Here is a 22,571-nt window from a genome sequence, read left to right as displayed (position 1 = left end):
CTTTTGACACAGGATCACATGACAGTCTCATAAACAAATGAAGGAAATGCAGACTCAATGAAATTACTATAAAGTGTGTGGACAGCTGGTTGAAAGACTGTTCTCAGAGTAGTTATCAATGGTTCGCTGTTAAACTGGGAGTGCACATCTAGTGGGGTCCTGCAGAAGTCAATCCTGGGTCCATTTGCAGGTGACACCAAGCTGGGAGAGGTTGCAAGTGCTTTGGAGGACAGGATTCAGATTCAAAATGACCTTGACAAATGGGAGAATTGGTCTCGATTCAACAAGAGGAAATTCAATAAATATAATGCTATGTACTTCACTTAGGAAGGAAAAATCAAATACAGACCTACAAAATGGGGAATAACTAACAAGGATCTGGGGATTATAGTGGATCTCAAATCGAATGTGAATCAACAATGTGTTGCAGTTGTGAAAACAGATAATATTCTGGGTTGTATTAATGGAAGTGTTCTATGTAAGACACAGAGGTAATTGTCCCACTATATGTGGTACTGTTGAGATCTTCGCTGGAGTACTGTGTCCAGTTCTGGGTGCCACACAGTCTGAAAGGTGTACAAATTGGAGAGTGTCCAGAGGAGAGCAACAAAAATGATAAAAGATTTAGAAAACCTGATCTTTAGGAAATGTATGTATGTTTTTTAAAAAGAGCATATTTAGTCTTGAGAAAAGAAGACTGAGGGAACCTGATAAGTCTTCAAATATGTTAATTTAATATGTCATAAAGAGGATGGTGATCAATTGTTCTTCATGTCCACTGAAGGTAGAACAAGAAGTCATGTGCTTAATTTGCAGCAAGGGAGATTTAGATTAGATACTAGGAAAAACTTTCAAACTGTAAGGGTAATTGAGCTTTGGAATAGGCTTCCAAGGGAGGTTATGAAATCCCCATCACACAGTTTGGACAAACACATGTCAGGGATATGGTCTGGGTTTACGAAGTCCTGCCTCAGACCAGGGGGCTGCACTTGGTGATTCTGAGGTCCCTTCAAACACTACATTACTATGATTTTATGAAATGTAAATGTATACATCTAGAACAAAGAATGTAGGCCATACTTATCGTAGGAAGCAGTGACTGAAAAAGATTTGGTAGTCAAGGTGGTTAATCAGCTGAACATGAGCTCCCAGCGTGATATTGTGGCCAAAAGAGTCAATGTGATCCTGGGAGGCATAAATGGGAATCTCAAGTAGGGGTAGAGAGGTTATTTTACCTTTATATTGGGTACTGGTGTGACTGCTGACGGAATACTATGTACAGTGTTTCAGAGTAACAGCCGTGTTAGTCTGTATTCGCAAAAAAAAAAGGAGTACTTGTGGCACCTTAGAGACTAACCAATTTATTTGAGCATAAGCTTTCGTGAGCTACAGCTCACTTCATCGGATGCATACTGTGGAAAATACAGAAGATGTTCTTATACATACAAACCATGAAAAAATGGGTATTTATTACTACAAAAGGTTTTCTCTCCCTCCACCCCACTCTCCTGCTGGTAATAGCTTATCTAAAGTGATCACTCTCCTTACAATGTGTATGATAATCAAGTTGGGCCATTTCCAGCACAAATCCAGGTTTTCTTCCCACCCCTCCTCCACAAACCCACTCTCCTGTTGGTAATAGCTTATCTAAATTAATCACTGTCCTTACAATGTGTATGTTAATCAAGGTGGGCCATTTCCAGCACAAATCTAGGTTTTCTCCCCCCACCCCCCTTTTTTCCCACACACACAAACCCACTCTCCTGTTGGTAATAGCTTATTTAAAGTGCTCACTCTCCTTACAATATGTATGATAATCAAGGTGGGCCATTTCCAGCACAAATCCAGGGTTTAACGTCTGAGGAATGGGGGGAGGGGGGGGTTGTAGGTAGGAAAAAACAAGGGGAAATAGGTTACCTTGCATAATGATTTAGCCACTCCCCATCTCTATTCAAGCCTAAGTTAATTGTATCCAATTTGCAAATGAATTCCAATTCAACAGTCTCTTGCTGGAGTCTGGTTTTGAAGTTCTTCTGTTGTAATATCGCAACTTTCATGTCTGTAATCACGTGACCAGAGAGATTGAAGTGTTCTCCGACTGGTTTATGAATGTTATAATTCTTGACATCTGATTTGTGTGGAATTATAACAGTCATATATATATATATGAATATTCATATAACATTCATATAACATTTATATATATATATAACAAACAGAAAGTTAAAGGGAGACTTGATTACAGTCTATTAGTATCTACATGGGGAACAGATATTTAATAATGGGCTCTTCAGTCTAACAGAGAAAGATATAATATGATCCATAACAACATAAGAATGGCCGTACTGGGTCAGACCAAAGGTCCATCTAGCCCAGTATCCTCTCTTCTGACAGTGATCAATACCAGGTGCCCCAGAGGGAATGAACAGAACAGGTAATCATCAAGTGATCCATGCTCTGTTGCCCATTCCCAGCTTCTGGCAAACAGAGGTCAGGAACACCATCCCTGGCTAATAGTCATTGATGGACCTATCCTCCATGAACTTATCTAGTTCTCTTTTCAAACCTGTTATAATCTTGGCCTTCACAACATCCTCTGGCAAGGAGTTCCACAGGTTGACTCTGCGTTGTGTGAAAAAATACTTCCTTTTGTTTGATTTAAACCTGCTGCCTATTAATTTCATTTGGTGACCCCCTAGTTCTTGTGTTACGAGAAAGAGTAAATAACACTTCTTATTTGCTTTCTCCACACCAGCCATGATTTTATAGACCTCAATCGTATTTCCCCCCCTTAGTCGTCTCTTTTCCAAGCTGAAAAGTCCCAGTCTTATCTCTCCTCATATGGAAGCCATTCCATACCCTTAATCATTTTTGTTGCCCTTTTCTGAACCTTTTCTAATTCCAGTATGTCTTTTTTGAGATGGGGCGACTGCATCTGCACGCAGTATTCAAGATATGAGCGTACCATGGATTTATATAGCAGCAATATGATATTTTCTATCTTATTGTCTATCCCTTTCCTAATGATTCCCAACATTCTGTTCGCTTTTTTGACTGCCTCTGTAAATTGAGTGGATGTTTTCAGAGAACTATCCACAATGACTCCAAGATCTCCTCCTTGAGTGGTAACAGCTAATTTATACCCCCATCATTTTATATGTATAATTGGCATTATGTTTTCCAGTGTGCATTACTTTGTATTTATCAACATTGAATTTCATCTGTCATTTTATTGCCCAATCACTCAGTTTTGTGATGGCTGGAAGTTGAAGCTAGACAAATTTTTAACAATGAGCGTAATTAACTACTGGAACAACTTACCAAGAGTCGTGGTGGATTCTCAATTACTGACCATTTTAAAATCAAGATTGGATTTAAAAAAAAAAATGCTGTTGGAATTATTTTGGGGAAGTTCTATGGCCTGTGTTATACAGGAAGCCAGACCAGATGATCACAGTGACCCTTTCTGGCCTTGGAATCTGTGGATGAATTGAAGTGTTGATTTTTTTCAAATCTGATCAATTAATGTGATTTATAAACACTGGATTAATATTAACACCATCAATGCAATGCTATGTTATGCTCATGGAACAGTTCATAAGATTGGCGGGGGGGGGGGAGGAGGGGATGGGCGGACATGGTATTTACCATAAAATAAAGCATTTTAATAAAGTGGGTTTAACATGAAGCAAATGCTCTCCAGCAACCACACAACAAAAACACTAACCCAGCCAAAATGCCAACTCTGTCCACATATTTATTCAAGTGACACCATCATAGGACCTAATCACATGAGCCACACCATCAGGGGCTCGTTCACCTGCACATCTACAAACGTGATATATGCCATCATGTGCCAGCAATGCCCCTCTGCCATGTACATTGGCCAAACCGGACAGTCTCTGCGCAAAAGAATAAACTGACAGAAATCTGACATCAGGAATCATAACATTCAAAAACCAGTAGGAAAACACTTCAACCACTCTGGCCATTCAGTAAAAGATTTAAGGGTGGCAATTTTGCAACAGAAAAGCTTCAAAAACAGACTCCAACGAGAAACTGCTGAGCTTGAATTAATATGCAAACTAGATACCATTAACATGGGTTTGAATAGAGACTGGGAGTGGCTGGATCATTACACAGACTAAATCTATTTCCCTAAATTAAGTATCCTCACGCCTTCTTGTCAACTGTCTAAATGGGCCATCTTGATTATCACTACAAAAGTTTTTTTCTTCTGCTGATAATAGTTCATCTTAACTAATTAGCCTGTCACAGTTTGTATGGCAACTTCCAACTTACCTGTATGTATATATATATCTTCTTACTATATAATCTGTTCTATGCATCCGATGAAGTGAGCTGTAGCCCACAAAAGCTTATGCTCTAATAAATTTGTTAGTCTCTTAAGGTGCCACACGTACTCCTGTTCTTTTTTCAGATACTCAACTGATTGATGAACATGCAATCATCTGCACAAGATTTTTCTCCCCACAAAATTGATATTTTTCATCAAGCAACTTTGTGTCTCCAAAGTTTTGCTTTTCAGTTGCTCATCAAAACTTGAGGGAAGGAGATCACTTTCAAGTGAAACTTAATGATTGCAAAATTTCAAGTGGAAGTGAGACCATCTTTGAAATGTGTTTTTTTTTATGTTCGCCAAAGAAGAATATGACAAAAATACTTTGTATCTGTGTCTTTGTCTATATATCCGTGAGTTGGTGATATAGCTTACATGACATCATGTTACAAAGGTTTTACAGGTATGAGTTTGGAATGGTCACATTAGTCATAAGTGAGTGAGTTACACTGGTAATAAAAACCTTTATACCACACCATTAAGCATTTTGTCTCATTTATACCTAATTTTATAGAAAAACTATTACTTGATGCTTGAGAGGAAGTAAAAATTGAATTAAAAACTCATAATCCACCTAGTCTATTGTGCAAGGCTGTAGATGGGGAGAAAGAGGAATTCCTTTCTGGCCACCAGAGGCAATCAGCTCCTAAAATATGAAACATAATTTTCCATTATATTACTATCATACCTTACATACTGTAGCTGCAAATGTTGTTAATGATCATAACATTATTTGGCTCTCTGATAAATCCAGTTACTAAACATCATTTGCCTTGATAGTCCCCTGTGCCAATGAATTCCACAAATTCCTTTTATGATGAATTGTGGCAGAGGGAACGGGTTTGTTCTAAATTGCTGCTCATTTAATTTTTCAACAGCCTCTTTGTTCCCCCTTTAGTTAACTTTTCCATTAGTAAATAAAATTGATAATCTGTTATTTATGTCCAATCAGGTTTTCTTGTACTTGCTTTATGCTCAATCCTGTGACATGCTGAGTGCAGCCTTCAAGATGCTGAGCACACTCAACTCCTTTGGAAACCTGTATAAGATAAGAGCACTCTGCACCGCACAGGATTGGGCCCTTTATATTTTTCCTAAAACTGGTTTGTTTTTTAAAAAAAGCTTTGTGTGTGTGTGTGTGTGTGTTTGTTTGTTTATTTATTTATTTATTTATTTTTATGAAACCACAGACACGACTAGAGCAAGAAGAGGCCAAGAAAGTGATGGTGTCGAGTACATTTTCATTTCCAAGCACTTGTTTGAGACAGATGTACAGAATAACAAGTATGTTGAAACTAACTAGAGCCATAGTCAAACAATGGTTTCATTGTGAAGTTTTTGGTAGTTTGTTCTTTTATGTAGTAATTTAAAATGGGTATAGTCTGCATTGATTTTAAAACATGTTAAAGTATAATGTCTAAACAGTCAGCACTGCAATTTCTGCAGATTGTTGAAACAAAATAAAAGTAATGTGAACAGAATGTAAACAGTTTTAAACCACCTAATACTTTAAATGTCTGTCCAATGAGCTAAAAATAGAGAGTTTTTTTGGGGGGTGTTGAAGGTGGAGGCCCCTTTTAAATTGGCATTATTTGTCTTACTAATTGATCATTGCAGCATCAGGAAAGGGGCCCTGTCAGTGCTGTATTTCAAATGTGTGTTTCAATTAATGGTTTTGTATAGTTATATTCCCTTCCAGTACAGTCATTTCCTGTTCAAAAGAACAGGAATCTGGAGAACTAGAGAGAAGCTCCTCCCCTCAAGCACTTCAAAAATTAAAATAAAATAAAGACAATGGTAGCATCATGCTCTCCAGCAACCTGTAAAATATTTTAAGTTTAAATCCTGCCCTAAGTATTTCAGAGGGCAAAGTATAGTAGACACAAAGCTGTAGGTTTGATTGAAACTTCAAAACGTGCTTTGCTTTTTCTCAAATTGTATTTATATTTTTATAGCACATAACCAGCCGCCTTGGTTCTATTAGTGCCATAACTGCTCCACCTATTCAGAGACAGAGAATTCAGATATACTATAGCATGCAATGAAATTTCAGTAGTTTCTATTGTTTAGATTATCCGCTTTTTTATTGCATTACATTAGTTCTGAAAAAGAGGTGATGGAAAACATTAGTGTGCTGTTGGACTATAGTACTTTTGCTCTTTAACTGTAATATAAGCAAGTGTTACTGATTTGAAAATGGTAAAATAGAAGGGGTTTTTTTAGGTTGACATGATGAAGTACCTGGCAGCATTTCATTTTATAAAACATGGTAAAAATCACATGTGGAGTAAAAATATTTCTGCTCATGAATTAAATCTTATTAACCAAATTGATAATTATTTGCTAAAGAAAAGGGAATGATTCTGATTTTTTTTCACTCTCTACCACAGGTTTATTGAATATGGTGAATATAAAAACAACTACTACGGTACAAGCATAGACTCTGTTCGCTCTGTTCTAACTAAAAACAAAGTTTGTTTGTTGGATGTGCAGCCTCATGTAAGTAAGCACCTCTCTTGGCATGATGTAATTTACTGCATTCCATGTTAGGATTCCGGAAGAAGACTGTTAATAGAGCATTCCATTTTATTCCATGTTCAATTTATATTCCATACAATATCTGGGTATACTTATTGTACAGAGCAATCCTAAAGGAAGATTTCAGCACAGATTGGATGGTATTTAATGCAAAAACTAACTGCACTGAAAGCTTACACTAACATGAAGATTTAATTACTCACAGAATGTTCCAACATTTGTATTCAGTGTTCTACTGCTCTGGGTTAGAATTTGTCTGAAAAACTTGATATTTAAATGCAAAATATTCTTGAGAAAGAGCCCAGTCCTGCAGCCCTTACTCACATGAGTAATCCTTTGATTTCAACAAGACTGTTCATGTAAAGGGTTTTAGGACAGGCCATAATGTGAAGAATACATTAAATATACAGTATGCTGAATAACAGATAAATAGAGCAGTATTCTGTAGAGGGAAGGGGCTGCGGTCATCATTTGTTTCTATTTTGTGTGCATGCTGTTCTTCCTATTAACCCCCACCCCCACTATTCATTATTGCCTGGGTGCAACTTTAACTTGTGCATTTGAACATTTAAATAAAGTTTGAATGAAATAAATGTATAAAAATATGATTTGAAATAAATTGTTCAGAACAGATTTTTCCATTTCTTTTGTGTTCACCTTTGACTTGTTTGAGTATTGTTCAAATATTCTGTAGTGCAACACAAAATTCAGGAGCCAGAAAAATGATTTTCGATGTTAAATGGAAACAGTTGAAGTCTTCCACTTTTCCTGACTTACCCAGTGCACAAGTGCCTGCATGATGAAGCACTCAAGCTGTTGGTTTAAAGAGGGTTCTGTAGGTAATTGGACATGATTATTCCCTGTCTAAATAGCATTTACTGTAAATGTTCAGTGGCGTCAATGGCAAAAGTTTATTCACATTAATCAAAATATTATGTCATGTTCCTTATTAGAAAATTGGCGAAAAGAGGCTTTCTGTAGGAAAAGGGAATGGCACAGATGTATGCTGGTTGAATAATGGCTTTAGGAAACTGATGTCACAGAGTCAAAAACCTAGATCAATAATAGTTTTGATGGGTAACAGCAAAAAGTGTGCAATTTTGGGTTTACTTGCTGAATTGTTGCTATGTGTACAACATTGCACTTACTGTGAAAACTGCATTATCTAATATTAACAGTTTTTAAATGATCAAAAGGAAATTTTGATCTAGTAGTGTATGGTAAATTATTGTGAACAATTGGCTTTTTTCTGGCTATTAAAATGAGAGAATGTCATTGTCTTCTGATTAGAAAGATCTCAGTTGGAAATACAATACCAAATTCAAATAACTCATTTTAAGCTTAGGGACATGTGCATTTGGCATTTTGGGGTTTCGACCCTATATTGTACAACTAGCTGCTCCTGCAGCTACTGCTAGGATTGCAGGAGGAGGAAGGTACTTGATACTGTGGCTGCAAGTTATCTGACAGCAACTTGTTACTGGCCAGCAAGAGCTACATGGAGAACTATGTTTTAGTTCTTTGAGTATGTCCCCCTGTGTGTGCTCCACTGTAGGATGTTCAAGCGTCTATATGCTCTCGATCAGAGACTGAAAAGTAGTATCCACGGGCCCGCACCTGTGCAGAGTACCACCCTGTACTTTGAACAAGGTTATGTGGCTTGAGACGAAGCTGTCAGCTGCATTTAGCTTCCCAGCTTTCACCTTGTGACTCCTTTTTACCCTAGTTTCATATTTACTTTATTGTATTTTTTCTTTATTTTTAGTCCATTTACTTTATTTTGCACTCTAGTGCTTGTAAGGGGAGGGAGCGGCTTTCTTCCCTCTTCTTTTCTTAGATCTTTCATTTGTGCTGGAGCACACCTTATGTCCAAAATCCTGGAGTTTAAGCACTCTTAGATATGCCACAGGTCCTTTCCCCACAGTGTTGGTCACTCCAGTTACCTGTGAGGTTTGGGGCACTCCCACAACCCTTTTAAATGCACGGTTTGCCTGGATTTCAAAGGCAGATCCAAAAAAAGACAGGGAGACTAGACTTAAGCTGCTATTAATGGAATGTGCTCTAGCTCCAGCAGAGTTCGCTTCATCACTCTCTTTCCCCCTCTCCCTCATTCCCAGTTACATCAGCCTCTACATCACAGGCCACATTAGTCCACATTAATGCCTCATCTGTGGCCTCGGAGACTAAAACTCTAAAGAAGAGGAAACATACCTCTCCAAGCAGGGAAGTGAAGAAGCAGGGTAGATCTCCCCGTAAAACCCAGTCTTGGGAGATTCTTGTTCCTCTAAAGGTACCATAAAGGCTCCAACTGAGTTCAGTACTGAGGCATTGGTACCATGGAAGAAGCCATGCTCAGACAACATACCTGCCACCAGAGCAACTACTGTGGTGGCACTCCGATACCTTGTGGCTCCGCATTACTCACAGGGCTACCATCCATTTCCTGGAACCCGCATCTCACCATATGTCTGAGGTTTTTTTGGATCCTTTGACCCTACAACCACCACAGTCCTGCAACAGCTTCCATCTCACCGGTTGGCATTTCCCCTTTCTGGTACAACACAGATCTCATCTAAAGGCGATTAGAGCCCTCTACCTCCTTCCAGGTTCCTTTCTTCAGAGGGTTTCAATCTCTGATGAACCTGAGCTTTCAATACTGAGATCTACTGGAGCCACCTGCCCAGTGTTGTCCTGACAGCCGCAAGTTGAGACTTGCTTAAGTCTCCAGCCTTCAGTACCGATTAGGGCATTGGGTACTCTCTCTCTCTCCCTCTCTTTCTTTCTCTCAGTTCAAGAGAGGACTCATTGGACTTGGAGATATCAGTAAAATGATCCATCCCAGTATTGTGCTAACATACTTCATGAGTCTTTTTCATAAATCCTAGGGAATCTGCCAAACATTGTAGGCCCAGAGACTATAATTATCATTGCGGTCCATTCCCTTATTCTCCTTTCCAGTAAAGTTACTGAGACCCATGGGTCAGTAAAGCAACCTATTCTATCAGATATCTAAGAAAAAGCACCAGTATCCACCGGTACCATACCAGCTATCAACACCTGCAGACTGACTAGTACCACACACTGCAGTACCAAACACCTCAGAACCTCACACTTCTGCAGTACCAGACTATATACAGAAGGAGCAGTAGTCTCAGGCCAAGAAGATCTTGCTTCCCTCTGTCCTCTTCATCTCCAGATAACACAATAATGCCACCATGACTTTCCTACACTGATGATTTCAGAACCATCAGTGAGGTGTTATCTTCTGCACATTCCCTGTGGCAAATACCTGCCACAATCCCACCAAGCTGTAAGCAGGCAGATAAATACTATATCCTCCGAAAGGAATGAAACACTTTGTTTCCCATCCCAGCCCCAATTCCCTGATAATTGATGCAGCCAATGAGAGGGAGCTGTCAAGCTCATTCTAGGCCTTCTCCATCTGACAAGTAATCCAAGTGGTTGGACTTGGTGGGAAGGAAGAGCTACTCATCAGCCACTCTCCAATTTTATATCGCCAACTACCAGGCCTTGATGGCAAAATACAATCTTAACACATACTCCAAATATATACATTTTATTGAGCACTTGTCACAAGACCAGAAAGATCATTTTCAGTCTATCATCGCTGAAGGACAGTTGGTTACAAAAACCTCCCTACAAGGTACTCTAGATGCTGCTGACACAGCCTCCGTAAGTCCGTGCCACAATGGTGGTCATCAGAAAAGCATATTGGCTCCAGTTCTCAGGTCTTCCAGAAGTTCAAAATACCATGGAAGATCTCCAGTTCAAAGAGCCTAAGCTCTTCAGTGAAAATATGGACTCCTCTCTCCAGATGCTCAAACATTCCAGATCAGCATTGTGATCAGTGGGGATTTATGTGCCTGCAACAAAAAAGTGCTTTATTAGATCCCAAACCACTCAAGCTTGAGACCATTCCAGTACCAACAGCATACTTTCCCTAAGCCTCAGGAGCCCTTCCGGAGAAAACCCAAACCACAAAAAAACAGGCCAAGCACCCATACTTTTACTCTATCAGCTCCTGCTTCTAAGAGGCACTTTTGATACCTTGGTCAAGGGCATCAAGCAACCCATTCCACTCCGAAATAGCTGTTGTGCAACTACCCCCTCTTTGGAGATTGACTGTGCCGCTACTTAGCCTGGGAATTTCTTACCAGAGACAAATGGATATTAGAGAATGTCAAAGTGGGTTACTCTATCCACTTCCTTTCCATCCCTCCTCCCCATCCTCCTAAGTCAAGAAGTTCATTCTCTTCTCCTGTGAGCAATAAAACTGGTTCCACCAGAGTTCATCGGAAAAAGATTCTTTTCCAATTACATCCTTGTTCTCAAGAAAGATGAAGGGTGGAGACCAACCGTTGAGCTCAGGATCTTGAACAATTGCGTCCTAGCATACCACTTCAGAATGGTGACACTAGCCACCATAGTCCCATCCTTAGATCCAGGAGACTGGTTCATGTCCCTTGACGTAGAGGATGCTTACTGTCATGTAGCTATTCACCCATGCCACAAGCACTTCCTACGTTTTGTAATAGGGGTGGATCACTATCATTATTGAGTTCTCCCCTTTGGACTCTCCGTGGCCCCAAGGGCATTCACAATGATTCTCTCAGTGGTAGTGACTTGGTTCTGCCAGCGGGGAATATCAGCACTCCCATACTTGGACAGCTGGCTTCTCAGAGGCCAATCACCCAAAGAGGTCCAGTCGGCAATGTCTAGATCATTAACACTATTCCAATCTTTGGGCCCTTGTATCAGCCACAAGAAATCCATGCTAACTTCAGGACACAGAATAGACTTTATAGAAGCTACTCTACACTCCAAACAGCAAGGGCTTACCTTCCCAAAGAGAGATTCTCCACCCTATCCCATCTAATCTGAACATTACAGTTCAGCCCACAAATAACCTAAGGATTTGCCTACAGATGTTGGGCCACATGTTGGACACCACATATGTGATTTCCCATGCAAGGATGCACCTCAGATGCCTCCAGACATGACTAAAAGTGTGTATACCCCCAAACAGACAATCTTCTCCAGACACGTCACAGTGCCTCGGAAGGTGTTAGGCTCTCTTATATGATGGAAAGATACATGGAAGATCTCTGTCTGAACCCCATTTATACATCCAGCATCTTTGAAGACCCTCACAAGAGATGTGTCTGTTATGGTGGGAAGCTCACCTACAGGGAGACAAAGCGCAGGGCAAATGGTCAGCAGAGGAATTGGCACTACATATCAATATCGTGAGGCTAAGAACAGTAGATATGCTTGCCAACATTTCTTCCAGGCCATATGAGGTCACCCAATCAGAGTAATGCTGGACAACAGGGCAGAGATGTATTACATCAACCATCAGGGTTCAGCAAAATCCCAGTCCTTATGTGCACTGTCACTAAATTGTGGAACTGGTGCATTTCTCATTGGATAGAAATCAGCAGTCTATCTGCCAGGCCTCCACAATGTAATTGCAAACTCCTTAAGCAGACACTTTTGCCAAAATCATAAATGGGAGCTCAAAAACTCTGTCTTCCAGAGCATCTGCCTGACCTGAGGAATATCAGGGTAGACTTCTTCGCCAACACACACAATGCAAAATGTTTTCTATTCTGCTCCAAGGGAGGTTATGGTCACAACTCTCCTAAGGATGCCCTGATAACATCATGTCCCCATACACTTCTTTATGCTTACCCACCTATACCACTAGCCCTAAAGACCTCCCTCAAGCTGTGCTGAGAAGGAGCTATCATCATAGCACCTGCTTGGCCAAGACAGGTGTAGTGCTCAAACCCCATCCACCTCTCAGAGTTAACACCCTTCAGGCTTCCTATCATGAAGGACCTCTTGACATAGAACTCAGAGACCTTCATCCTTCCCAACTCCTTCTCCCTGAATCTGAGAGCATGGCTCCTCAGTGGCTCCCAGCATGGAGTTAACCTTTTCACGTAGATTTCAGTCAGTTCTCTTATCCAGTAGAAAGCCCAGTACTCTCAAGACTTATCTCCAAAAGTGGAAACACTTCCAGTCCTGCTGCTCCCTCCCATCTTTTCAAGCTTTGGAAGTTCCATTTTCCAAGACCTTGGATTACCTATTGGAATTAAAAACGGAGGGTCTCTAATGAGCTTTTTCAGGGTACATCTGACCATTCACTTATCCACGGCTTTTCAGTCTCTGCCCACTCTACAGCAGTCAGATCTTTCTCAAGGGTCTATACAACCTCTTTCCTCTCGTTTGATACCTGGCTCCCCAATGGGACCTCAGACTGGTGCTAATCATCCTAAGGAAACACCCCTTTGATCCTGCTCCCTCCAGACTTTGTTCCTAATTGCCATCACCTTTGCAAGATGAATGGGGAAGCTGGGAGCCCTCATGACTGACCTTACATACACCACCTTTTACATAGACAGAGTTATACTAAGTCCCCTCCTCAGAATATAACATAACTAGGCTATTGACCTGCTAGTGTTCTACCCAAAACCTCATGCCTCCACAGGGGAATCAAGTCTTCATTCACTGGAAGTCAGAAGGGCCCTTACCTTCTATCTGGATAGGATTAAAATCTTCTGGACCTCTCCCAGGCTATTTGTATTGTTTGCAGAAAGGATGAAGGACCAACTGATTTCCACACAAAGGTTGTCTAAGTGGGTTTCAGGTTGCATCTTGACCTGCTATGAAAATGCAGGTGTGGAGGGATGGTGTCCCTAGCCTCTGTTTGCCAGAAGCTGGGAATGGGTAACGAGGAATGGATCACTTGATGATTTTCTGTTCATTTCCTCTGGGGCACCTGGCATTGGCAACTCTTGGAAGACAGGATACTGGGCTAGATGAACCTTTGGTCAGACCCAGTATGGCCATTCTTATGCAGCCCCCTCACAGAATAACAGCACATTTGACTAGACCTCAGTTCATATCTCTAGGTCTACTGAGGGACACTCCCATCACAGAAATCAGCAGGACTGCTACATGGTCTTCTATACATACATTTGCCAAGCATTATACCATCTGACCAGCTTGCAGAGGTGACACCATCTTTAGTGATTCAGTCCTTCAAACTTTCCTAGACTTTTCACCTCAGCACCCACCTCTTCGATGAGTTACTGTTTGGGAATCTCCTACGGTAGAGCACCTATAGGGACAAAACATCTCAAAGAACTCAAGTCACTGTAAGGTAAGTAACATCTCCCTTAATAGGCAACAATCATCTGATCCTCCTGTGAAGCACAAACAGCAGCACAGAATGAACTTAATGAGTTTTAAAGGTTTGAGGAGAACCAATGGTTGTCCTCTTATCACAGTGCCCTTTTGCTCTTGGGCTGCAGAAAGCCTTTTCTATTATCTTTGGAATGTGGCAGTAGGAAGTTTTACACTTCCTAGAATTAGCTATTAAATAATCTGTTACTCCTCCCTCGTGCATCAACTAAAAATCCTTTCGTTCAACTTAATTTTTCTCATTACTAATACCACCTCTTTGGATGGCCTATAATAGTGCATTGGCTTACTTCTGCCAGACTGATCAGATTTACCAACACTGACAACTGTCATTGAAATCAAAATATTTCTTGCCATTCAAGTAGCAACAGGCGATGCACAGAATAAATGCTGTTTAAGAAAGTAGGATGCTAATGAATGAAATATATACTTCAAGAGATGCTTTCTAGATTTAGTGTCAGAGCAGAGGCTTCTTTTTTTGTTGCAAACTCCAGTGCAAGGAATGAATTCAAACACTGTTACTGATTAATTATAATTTTTCCCCTTTCCAGACAGTGAAGCATTTAAGAACATTAGAATTTAAACCATTTGTGATATTTATAAAGCCTCCATCACTTGAGTGTTTGAGAGAGACCAGAAAAAATGCCAAGATTATTTCAAGCAAAGATGAAAAAGGGGCTGCAAAACCTTTCACAGTAAGTATGTTTAGAATCCATAAGAATATGAGAAGTAGTCAATAGTTTTTGTAACTGTTTATCTTGAAGATGAGGTCGCTGAATACGTTTAGAACTTAATGGAACTTGTGCCTCAAAACATTTAATTAAAGCATTTAATTTAAAGAATCCTTATTGAGGTTGCAGGAACAAACCATCCTGATGTGTAGAAAGAATAGTAAATATGGCAGGCGACAAGCCTGGATTAACAGTGAAATCCTTGCTGATCTTAAACACAAAAAAGAAGCTTACAAGAAGTGGAAGACTGGACAAATGACCAGGGAGGAGTATAAAAATATTGTTCAGGCATGCAGGAGTGAAATCAGGAAGGCCAAATCACTCTTGGAGTTGCAGCTAGCAAGGGATGTTAAGAGTAACAAGAAGGGTTTCTTCAGGTATGTTAGCAACAAGAAGAAGGTCAAGGAAAGTGTGGGCCCCTTACTGAATGGAGGAGGCAACCTAGTGACAGAGGATGTGGAAAAAACTAATGTACTCAGTGCTTTTTTTTTTGCCTCTGTCTTCACGAACAAGGTCAGCTCCCAGACTGCTGCGCTGGGCAGCACAGCATGGGGAGGAGGTGACCAGCCCTCTGTGGAGAAAGAAGTGGTTCAGGACTATTTAGAAAAGCCGGACAAGCACAAGTCCATGGGTCCGGATGCACTGCATCCGAGGGTGCTAAAGGAGTTGGCGGATGTGATTGCAGAGCCATTGGCCATTATCTTTGAAAACTCATGGTGATCGGGAGAGGTCCTGGATGACTGGGAAAAGGCAAATATAGTGCCCATCTTTAAAAAAGGGAAGAAGGAGGATCCGGGGAACTACAGGCCAGTCAGCCTCACCTCAGTCCCTGGAAAAATCATGGAGCAGGTCCTCAAGGAATCAATTCTGAAGCACTTAGAGGAGAAGAAAGTGATCAGGAACAGTCAGCGTGCATTCAGCAAGGGCAAGTCATGCCTGACTAATCTAATTGCCTTCTATGACGAGATAACTGGCTCTGTGGATGAGGGGAAAGCGGTGGAGGTGTTATTCCTTGACTTTAGCAAAGCTTTTGATAGAGTCTTCCACAGTATTCTTGCCAGCAAATTAAAGAAGTATGGGCTGGATGAATGGACTATAAGGTGGATAGAAAGCTGGCTAGATAGTCGGGCTCAACAGGTAGTGATCAATGGCTCCATGTCTTGTTAGCAGCCGATATCAAGCGGAGTGCCTCAAGGGTCAGTCCTGGGGCTGGTTTTGTTCAATATCTTCATTAATGATCTGGAGGATGGCATGGACTGCACCCTCAGCAAGTCTGCAGATGACACTAAACTGGGAGGAGTGGTAGATACACTGGAGGGTAGGGCTAGGATACAGAGGGACCTAGACAAATTGGAGGATTGGACCAAAAGAAATCTGATGAGGTTCAACAAGGACAAGTGCGGAGTCCTACACTTAGAATGGAAGAATCCCATGCACTGCTACAGACTAGGGACCAAATGGCTTGGCAGCAGTTCTGCGGAAAAGGACCTAGGGGTTACAGTGGACGAGAAGCTGGATATGAGTCAACAGTGTGTCCTTGTTGTCAAGAAGGCTAACAGCATTTTGGGCTCTATAAGTAGGGGCATTGCCAGCAGATCGAGGGACATGATCATTCCCCTCTATTCAACATTGGTGAGGCCTCATCTGGAGTACTGTGTCCAATTTTGGGCTCCACACTACAAGAAGGATGTGGAAAAATAGGAAAGAGTCCAGCAGAGAGCAACAAAAATGATTAGGGCACTGGAGCACATGACTTAGGAGGAGAGGCTGAGGGAACTGGGATTGTTTAGTCTGCAGAAGAGAAGAATGAGGGGGGATTTGATAGTTGCTTTCAACTATCTGAAAAGGGTTTCCAAAGAGGATGGATCTAGACTGTTCTCAGTGGTAGCAGATGACAGAACAAGGAGCAATGGTCTCAAGTTGCAGTGGGGGAGGTTTCGGTTGGTTGTTAGGAAAAACTTTTTCACTAGGAGGGTGGTGAAGCACTGGAATGGGTTACCTAGGGAGGTGGTGGAATCTCCTTCCTTTGAGGTTTTTAAGGTCAGGCTTGACAAAGCCCTGGCTGGGATGATTTAGTTGGGTATTGGTCCTGCTTTGAGTAGGGGTTGGACTAGATGACCTCCTGAGGTCCCTTCCAACCCTGATATTCTATGATTATAAGTGTGTATGTGTACATATTATTTGTGTTTTAGTAAATCGCATGCCCAGTCTCTCTAGTGCCATAAGCCTAGTAGAGTGATTTAATTGTGTGAATCACTTTTGCAGAGCTACACTGGACTTTCTTAGCTTCTTATTTCATTTCATGCTATCAAAACTCAGACAGGCAAAACATTATTTTTTAGAGGAAATAATACTATTGTCTTCAGCATAAATAATACTGTTACAGTGTTAAGAAAAATCAGAAGGATTTTCACTTGGGTAGCAGAACTCTTTTTTTACGAAGGTACATTGTTTTCTTTAATTTAGATATTACTGTGACCCAGAAACCTCTTGGTGCTAACTGGGAGAGGGGGTGCATAGCATTTTACAGGGCTCAGATATATGCATATTAAGTTTACCAAAGTGTGGCATGTGAGATCTCTACCAAGAGCCCACTAGTTGTCATAATCATTGTATAATGTAAGTATGGCCAGTGTTTAAGAAATTAGGAATCTGTACTTAAAATTATGTTCTTAAGGTACACGAGTTAAGGCAAGTCACCAGAAAGTGATAAACATGCTCTTGTCAGGTAGAAGGGAAGAGATGAATGCATCTGATGAAGTGAGCTGTAGCTCCCGAAAGCTTATGCTCAAATAAATTTGTTAGTCTCTAAGGTGCCACAAGTACTCCTTTTCTTTTTGTGTATTGTCTGCTTCACAGTCTAGGTTTATTTACAGACTGAGCCCAATGCTAATGAAGAGATTGTAAAATTGACAGGAAAGAGGCACACAGGGAAAAAACAACCAGCAGGGGCATCTGTCTATGAGAAGAGATAACATATTGGAATGGGGGGTATAAATGGGGGTACAGGGAGACACTCAGAATTTTTTCAACTGAGAAGGCAGTCTGACGGTGTGACTTGTCTCATGAATGGAAGATCATAGCCAAACCTGGCTGTAATATGCTGGTAGGATTTTGGGTGAGCTTTTGTTCTACAAGACATGACAATAAGTCTAGGTTCTAGAGTTTGTTCCCAATATTTCTACTTGCTATCATTGGGCTCTCTACTCTTTGTTAAATATACTTTTTCTTGTTTTCACCGTAAACATATGCAAGTGCTGCATGTTAAGTGGAGCTGTGATCTTAAGGTGTAATGGGTAAGATGGGGGAGGTACTGTTCCTTTGGAAGCAGCAAATCTCTAAATTCTGTGTGTGTCCAGTGGACCAGGGGCTGGACGCTCCAGGGGGATGCTCAGGGGTTAGTGTGTGCCTATCTCTAATCTGCAGAGGGACAACGGAGCCTGGGCAAAATGGGAGTGCTTGTGTTTCCCACGGCCAGTGGAGTCAGGGAGCTGATCCCCAGCAAGCACAGACAAGACTTCCTCACACTAAGGGCAAGTGATAGTGAGATGCCTGACAACCTTGGGGTACCTTGGGAAGAGTCAGAGTTACTATAATTTTTTACTTTTGTTTAGTTAAATAATAATACAAACAAACAAAACTCTACACGTGTATGTATAGAGAAAAATAGAAAACATATTGAGGGTACATTTGAAAAAGTAAAGCCCATGCTCTGATATATCCCTTGCTAATAGCAACTTGAGACTTAGGTAATGCAGTTGTTAGTGCAGCGTTAATGTAAACAACTAAAAACATTTTTCCACTGGGATTTCTACCACAGAAATTTCTCTTTAATTATCAATTAGTGGCTAATTACACTGCTATAAGGGAAAAGGGGAAAGAATTGCCTTGTCAGGCCAAACCTAGTTGTGAAAATATTCACAGAGAATTAATTTGAAATGATGGTTTCTGAAAAGTTCATGGTCAATGGCACAATTTCCATCTACTTGCTTAACGAAAAATAAACTGAATATATGAAACTAAATAAAACAGTCCATGTAGATTTACATTTGACACTGATGTGAACTGATTCAATTGTACTTTTGACTGACTTCTTATCCTGATTTTCTTAGGAAGAAGATTTTCAAGAAATGATTAAATCTGCACAGATGATGGAAAGCCAGTACGGCCATCTCTTTGACAAAGTTATCGTCAACGATGACCTCACCACAGCTTACAATGAGCTGAAAACAACGTTTGACAAATTGGAAACAGAGACCTTTTGGGTTCCAGTTAGCTGGTTGCATTCATAACACTATAAATAAGGAATATAAATGATGATAGTTAATAATCTTTTTAATAAAGTGCATGGTTGCCATTTAATTGGTGTGAGGGTTTTCTAACTTTGGCAAACTGACATATAGTTAAGGACTTGGTGTAATTGGAATGCAAGTCATCTTTTTCTGTATCTTAATCTTATTCAGAATTCGGGGAGAATAAGATCACATGGAATCAGATGAAATATACTGCACCCAAAACTACTAAATGCCTTGTTACCGTTTACATTTTAATCTCCAAGTTGAGTTTTGTTAATGGAGGGTAGCACAGATATTAATACTGAATGCTGTGGTGGTCTCAAACATAGCCACTGCCATATAAAGTTGCACATGAGCACTTGGAGGTTATCAGTACTTTAACTAAGAGAGCTTAAGAGAACTAAAACAGGCAAAAATGGCAAATATTTCTTTGGTTAGGATGGACATTAGAGTTTTAACTGGGTTAAGTATCAAGAGGGGTCGTTTTACTTTCCTAAAAGTGTGAGCTTTATCTTATGTGTACAGAGTGATCCTAGTGTTCATTTGTATTTAAATGTTTCACCAAAAGAGAGAAGCAAAGTATTCAGTGGCTTACTTGTACAACGCGCTGTAAAAGAGCTACAGTCCTCTGCTGTTACTGTTCTGCTGTGAGTATGCAGGTCTTGAAACTCTTTGCATGCATGCTTTGCGGAACAACAACTTGGGAATATTTATTTGAATAAGGGAAAATGTAGGTTATTTAAATGTATATAATTTAAAAAATCTTTCTTTGTGAGTTAATCTTCTATAAGATCAGAGGTATATTGGCAAGAATAGCTGTGTAGTAGTAAGGGTTTGTGGGTTTTTTGTTTTTGTTTTTTTTTTTACTTTAAATCAACTTCAAACGTCTCTAGTGTCCTTTAAAATACTTTTAACTTATTAGCAGATAATTATTAGGGGAAACCTTTGACATCTGAGTAAGCAGTTGCAATGCATGAATTGCTTTTATTAAAAAATACATAGCAATATTTCTTTAGAAAAATATGTAACGTCAAAATGCATTGTTTTAGATTTGAAAGCTTTTCATTGAGTTTAAACTTGTAAACTTCACTACAAAGAAAATTATTCACCTTTAACACTGCCCAGATACATTTGAAACCTCAGATAGCTTTCTGTCTAATAGAGTAAGCAAATATATGGTAAATCATGTATATTTAATGTAGGTAACCTTGCATTTTTCTTGATTTACTACTGATATGCAGCAAGTGAGTACACACGTAATGAAAGAGTAAAGCATGTGTATTAATTGTGCGAGTGAATTTGCATTATAGGTACAGAGTTTGGATGAACTTGCTAACTTAGATCATCACATCTGTAGCATTCAAACAGGAAGCAGAGTTATTTTATGTTAGCGTAAAGAAAAAAGAATTCAGTGAAACTTATTTTTATGAAAGGGTTGAAATAGGATATTAAGTTTTTGAATTTCTCATCAGTTTGATAATTTATAAATAACAAATTACGAGGTGCCTGTAATTAGAAACACCGTCTTCATAGATTAGATCAACATTCCATGTAAATATTTTAGTTTATATGCTGATAAAGGCATCAGTTCTTGGCAGTTGTATCCTAAATGCATATTTGGCCTTGGGTCATTGAATTTGGTTTAAAATTAGTTGAAACAATTGAAATGCAGGAACAACAAAAAGTAAGAGTTTTTGAATGTTTGTACTGGAATTATTGAAATATATTGTCTCTCACTATTAACACGTATACTGTAGTTGAACAGCCTAATGTAACTTCATACATATCTGTCAGATTTCACTGTTTTTTCTGGTGGACTTAAGGTTGTTTGTAACATAAATAACATCTCAGTGGTTTAGATTAATTGCATGAAAATCACAGTCAAAGTGTGGGCTGGAGAAATATTCTCTATTTTTTAATTATTCAAAATGTAATTATTTTCACAGGGGAATGTTCTTTAGCAAATCACTGGAGGCCTGCACCTGCAAGATGCTGAGTGCCCTTGGTTTCTTTTGCAGACAGCAATAGCTGAGGGTGCTCTGCACTTCACAGGATCTGATCCTTTTATATCAGGGGAGGGTCAGTCTTGTTAAACAGTATGCTAATACTGCTAGTAAACTGTAGTATATCAGACCTCTATTGTACTAGATCTTTTAAATAAGGGAACTAGTTTTGCCCTTTGGGAAACAGACCCTGTAATGGTCTGAAAACCCTGTTAGAAACAGAGAGGTTCTGGCTGCCCTGCAGGCTTTTTGTCGGTGGTGTGATGTCCTTTTGAAACAATGTTAAGACTTATTCCCATGTTGGTGGGGTCGAGGAGGGCCTCATACAATATGCTTACTTTGTGGGGTAATAGACTGAAAGCTCCACAACGCTTTGTTCCTTTTACAGAGAGACTTGCTTTCTGATCTTCTGTGTGGCAAAGGCAATATTTAACACAGGTTGGTCACATACCTATTTCCTAGCAAAAAGTTAATTTAATTGTACTGGTGGTGAGAGAACAAGGACAAATGAAATCATGTATACATACAACAAACAAAAGGAATAAAGTGTGGGGGAATCTTTAAGCTCCTAGAAATAAAGTTTGTAATGAGTTATTAAAAAGGAGAATGGGACAGCCCATTCCAGTAAATCTCTCTTTAAAAACTAGCATTATTGTTTTCACTAGTGTTCTCACCAAGAAAAGTAGAGGCTGCCATATATGGTACTAGGTCAAGATAAAAAATGTTTTAGCTTGAGCGTTTTATTAATTGGACAAGAGCGTGCCCATTTTACTGAATTACAAACCCACTTGTTGATAAACTTCCTCCATTACAATAAAAATAATATATTGTGTGTTTCTGACTTGTAAGGTTTTATGGATAAAGGTGACAAAACATGTCTTAAATATGCATATTCAGTTTGTGCTGTTTGGTTTTTAGATAATTGAATGTTTTTACATCCAAGTACAGATATTTTTATTGTGTTTTTGCTGTGTTCCATAGTAAAACAAATGTTAACATTTTATACTATTGTATCCAGCTCTATACTTGAAGTTGCCATCAATTCATACATTGATGTCATGCCTGAAATCTCATTTTACCTTCTTATGCAGAACAATAAATTATTGATATAATCGATCATTGAAGATGGGTTTTTTTTTTAAACCTGAACAGGATAGTTTACTGTGTAACTCATAAGAATGACTTACAGATTTGATAAACGTTTTATCATTTATCTGTTACAGCTCTTCATCCTAAATGCAACCATTAAAACAATAACTTTTAAATGAATACTATGGGAAAAGGACTAAAACCCTTCATTTATCAATGTTGTTGTTGACATTTTCTTTCAATAGACTTTGTCCCCTCTTGCCCCCTCCCAAAAATTATCTCTCCTCTTTCTGACAGTAAAAGTGGGAAGGAAGTGCAGCATAAG

At 39.6% G+C, this 22,571-nt stretch overlaps 1 protein-coding gene across 6 annotated transcripts in view; it reads left to right on the top strand.

Annotated features, from left to right (window-relative positions):
* The window catches only part of MPP7 (membrane palmitoylated protein 7), a 334,940-nt gene extending 312,667 nt beyond the window's left edge, over positions 1-22,273 (top strand). For all 6 annotated transcript variants that reach the window (XM_043541382.1, XM_043541383.1, XM_043541387.1 and 3 more), the window contains 4 exons: positions 5,551-5,644; positions 6,751-6,859; positions 14,680-14,823; positions 18,972-22,273. In XM_043541382.1, coding sequence (XP_043397317.1) covers positions 5,551-5,644; positions 6,751-6,859; positions 14,680-14,823; positions 18,972-19,151 — 527 coding nt within the window. In that variant the 3' untranslated portion in view covers positions 19,152-22,273. The remainder of the gene's footprint in view (positions 1-5,550; positions 5,645-6,750; positions 6,860-14,679; positions 14,824-18,971) is intronic.
* The last annotated feature ends 298 nt before the right edge of the window (positions 22,274-22,571 follow it).

Source organism: Chelonia mydas, chromosome 2 (assembly GCF_015237465.2).
Source record: "Chelonia mydas isolate rCheMyd1 chromosome 2, rCheMyd1.pri.v2, whole genome shotgun sequence".
In the NCBI taxonomy this organism is placed as follows: Eukaryota; Metazoa; Chordata; order Testudines; family Cheloniidae; genus Chelonia; species Chelonia mydas.
The sequence above is the reverse complement of the archived record's forward strand: the minus strand, read 5'-3'. Positions and strand labels throughout refer to the sequence as shown.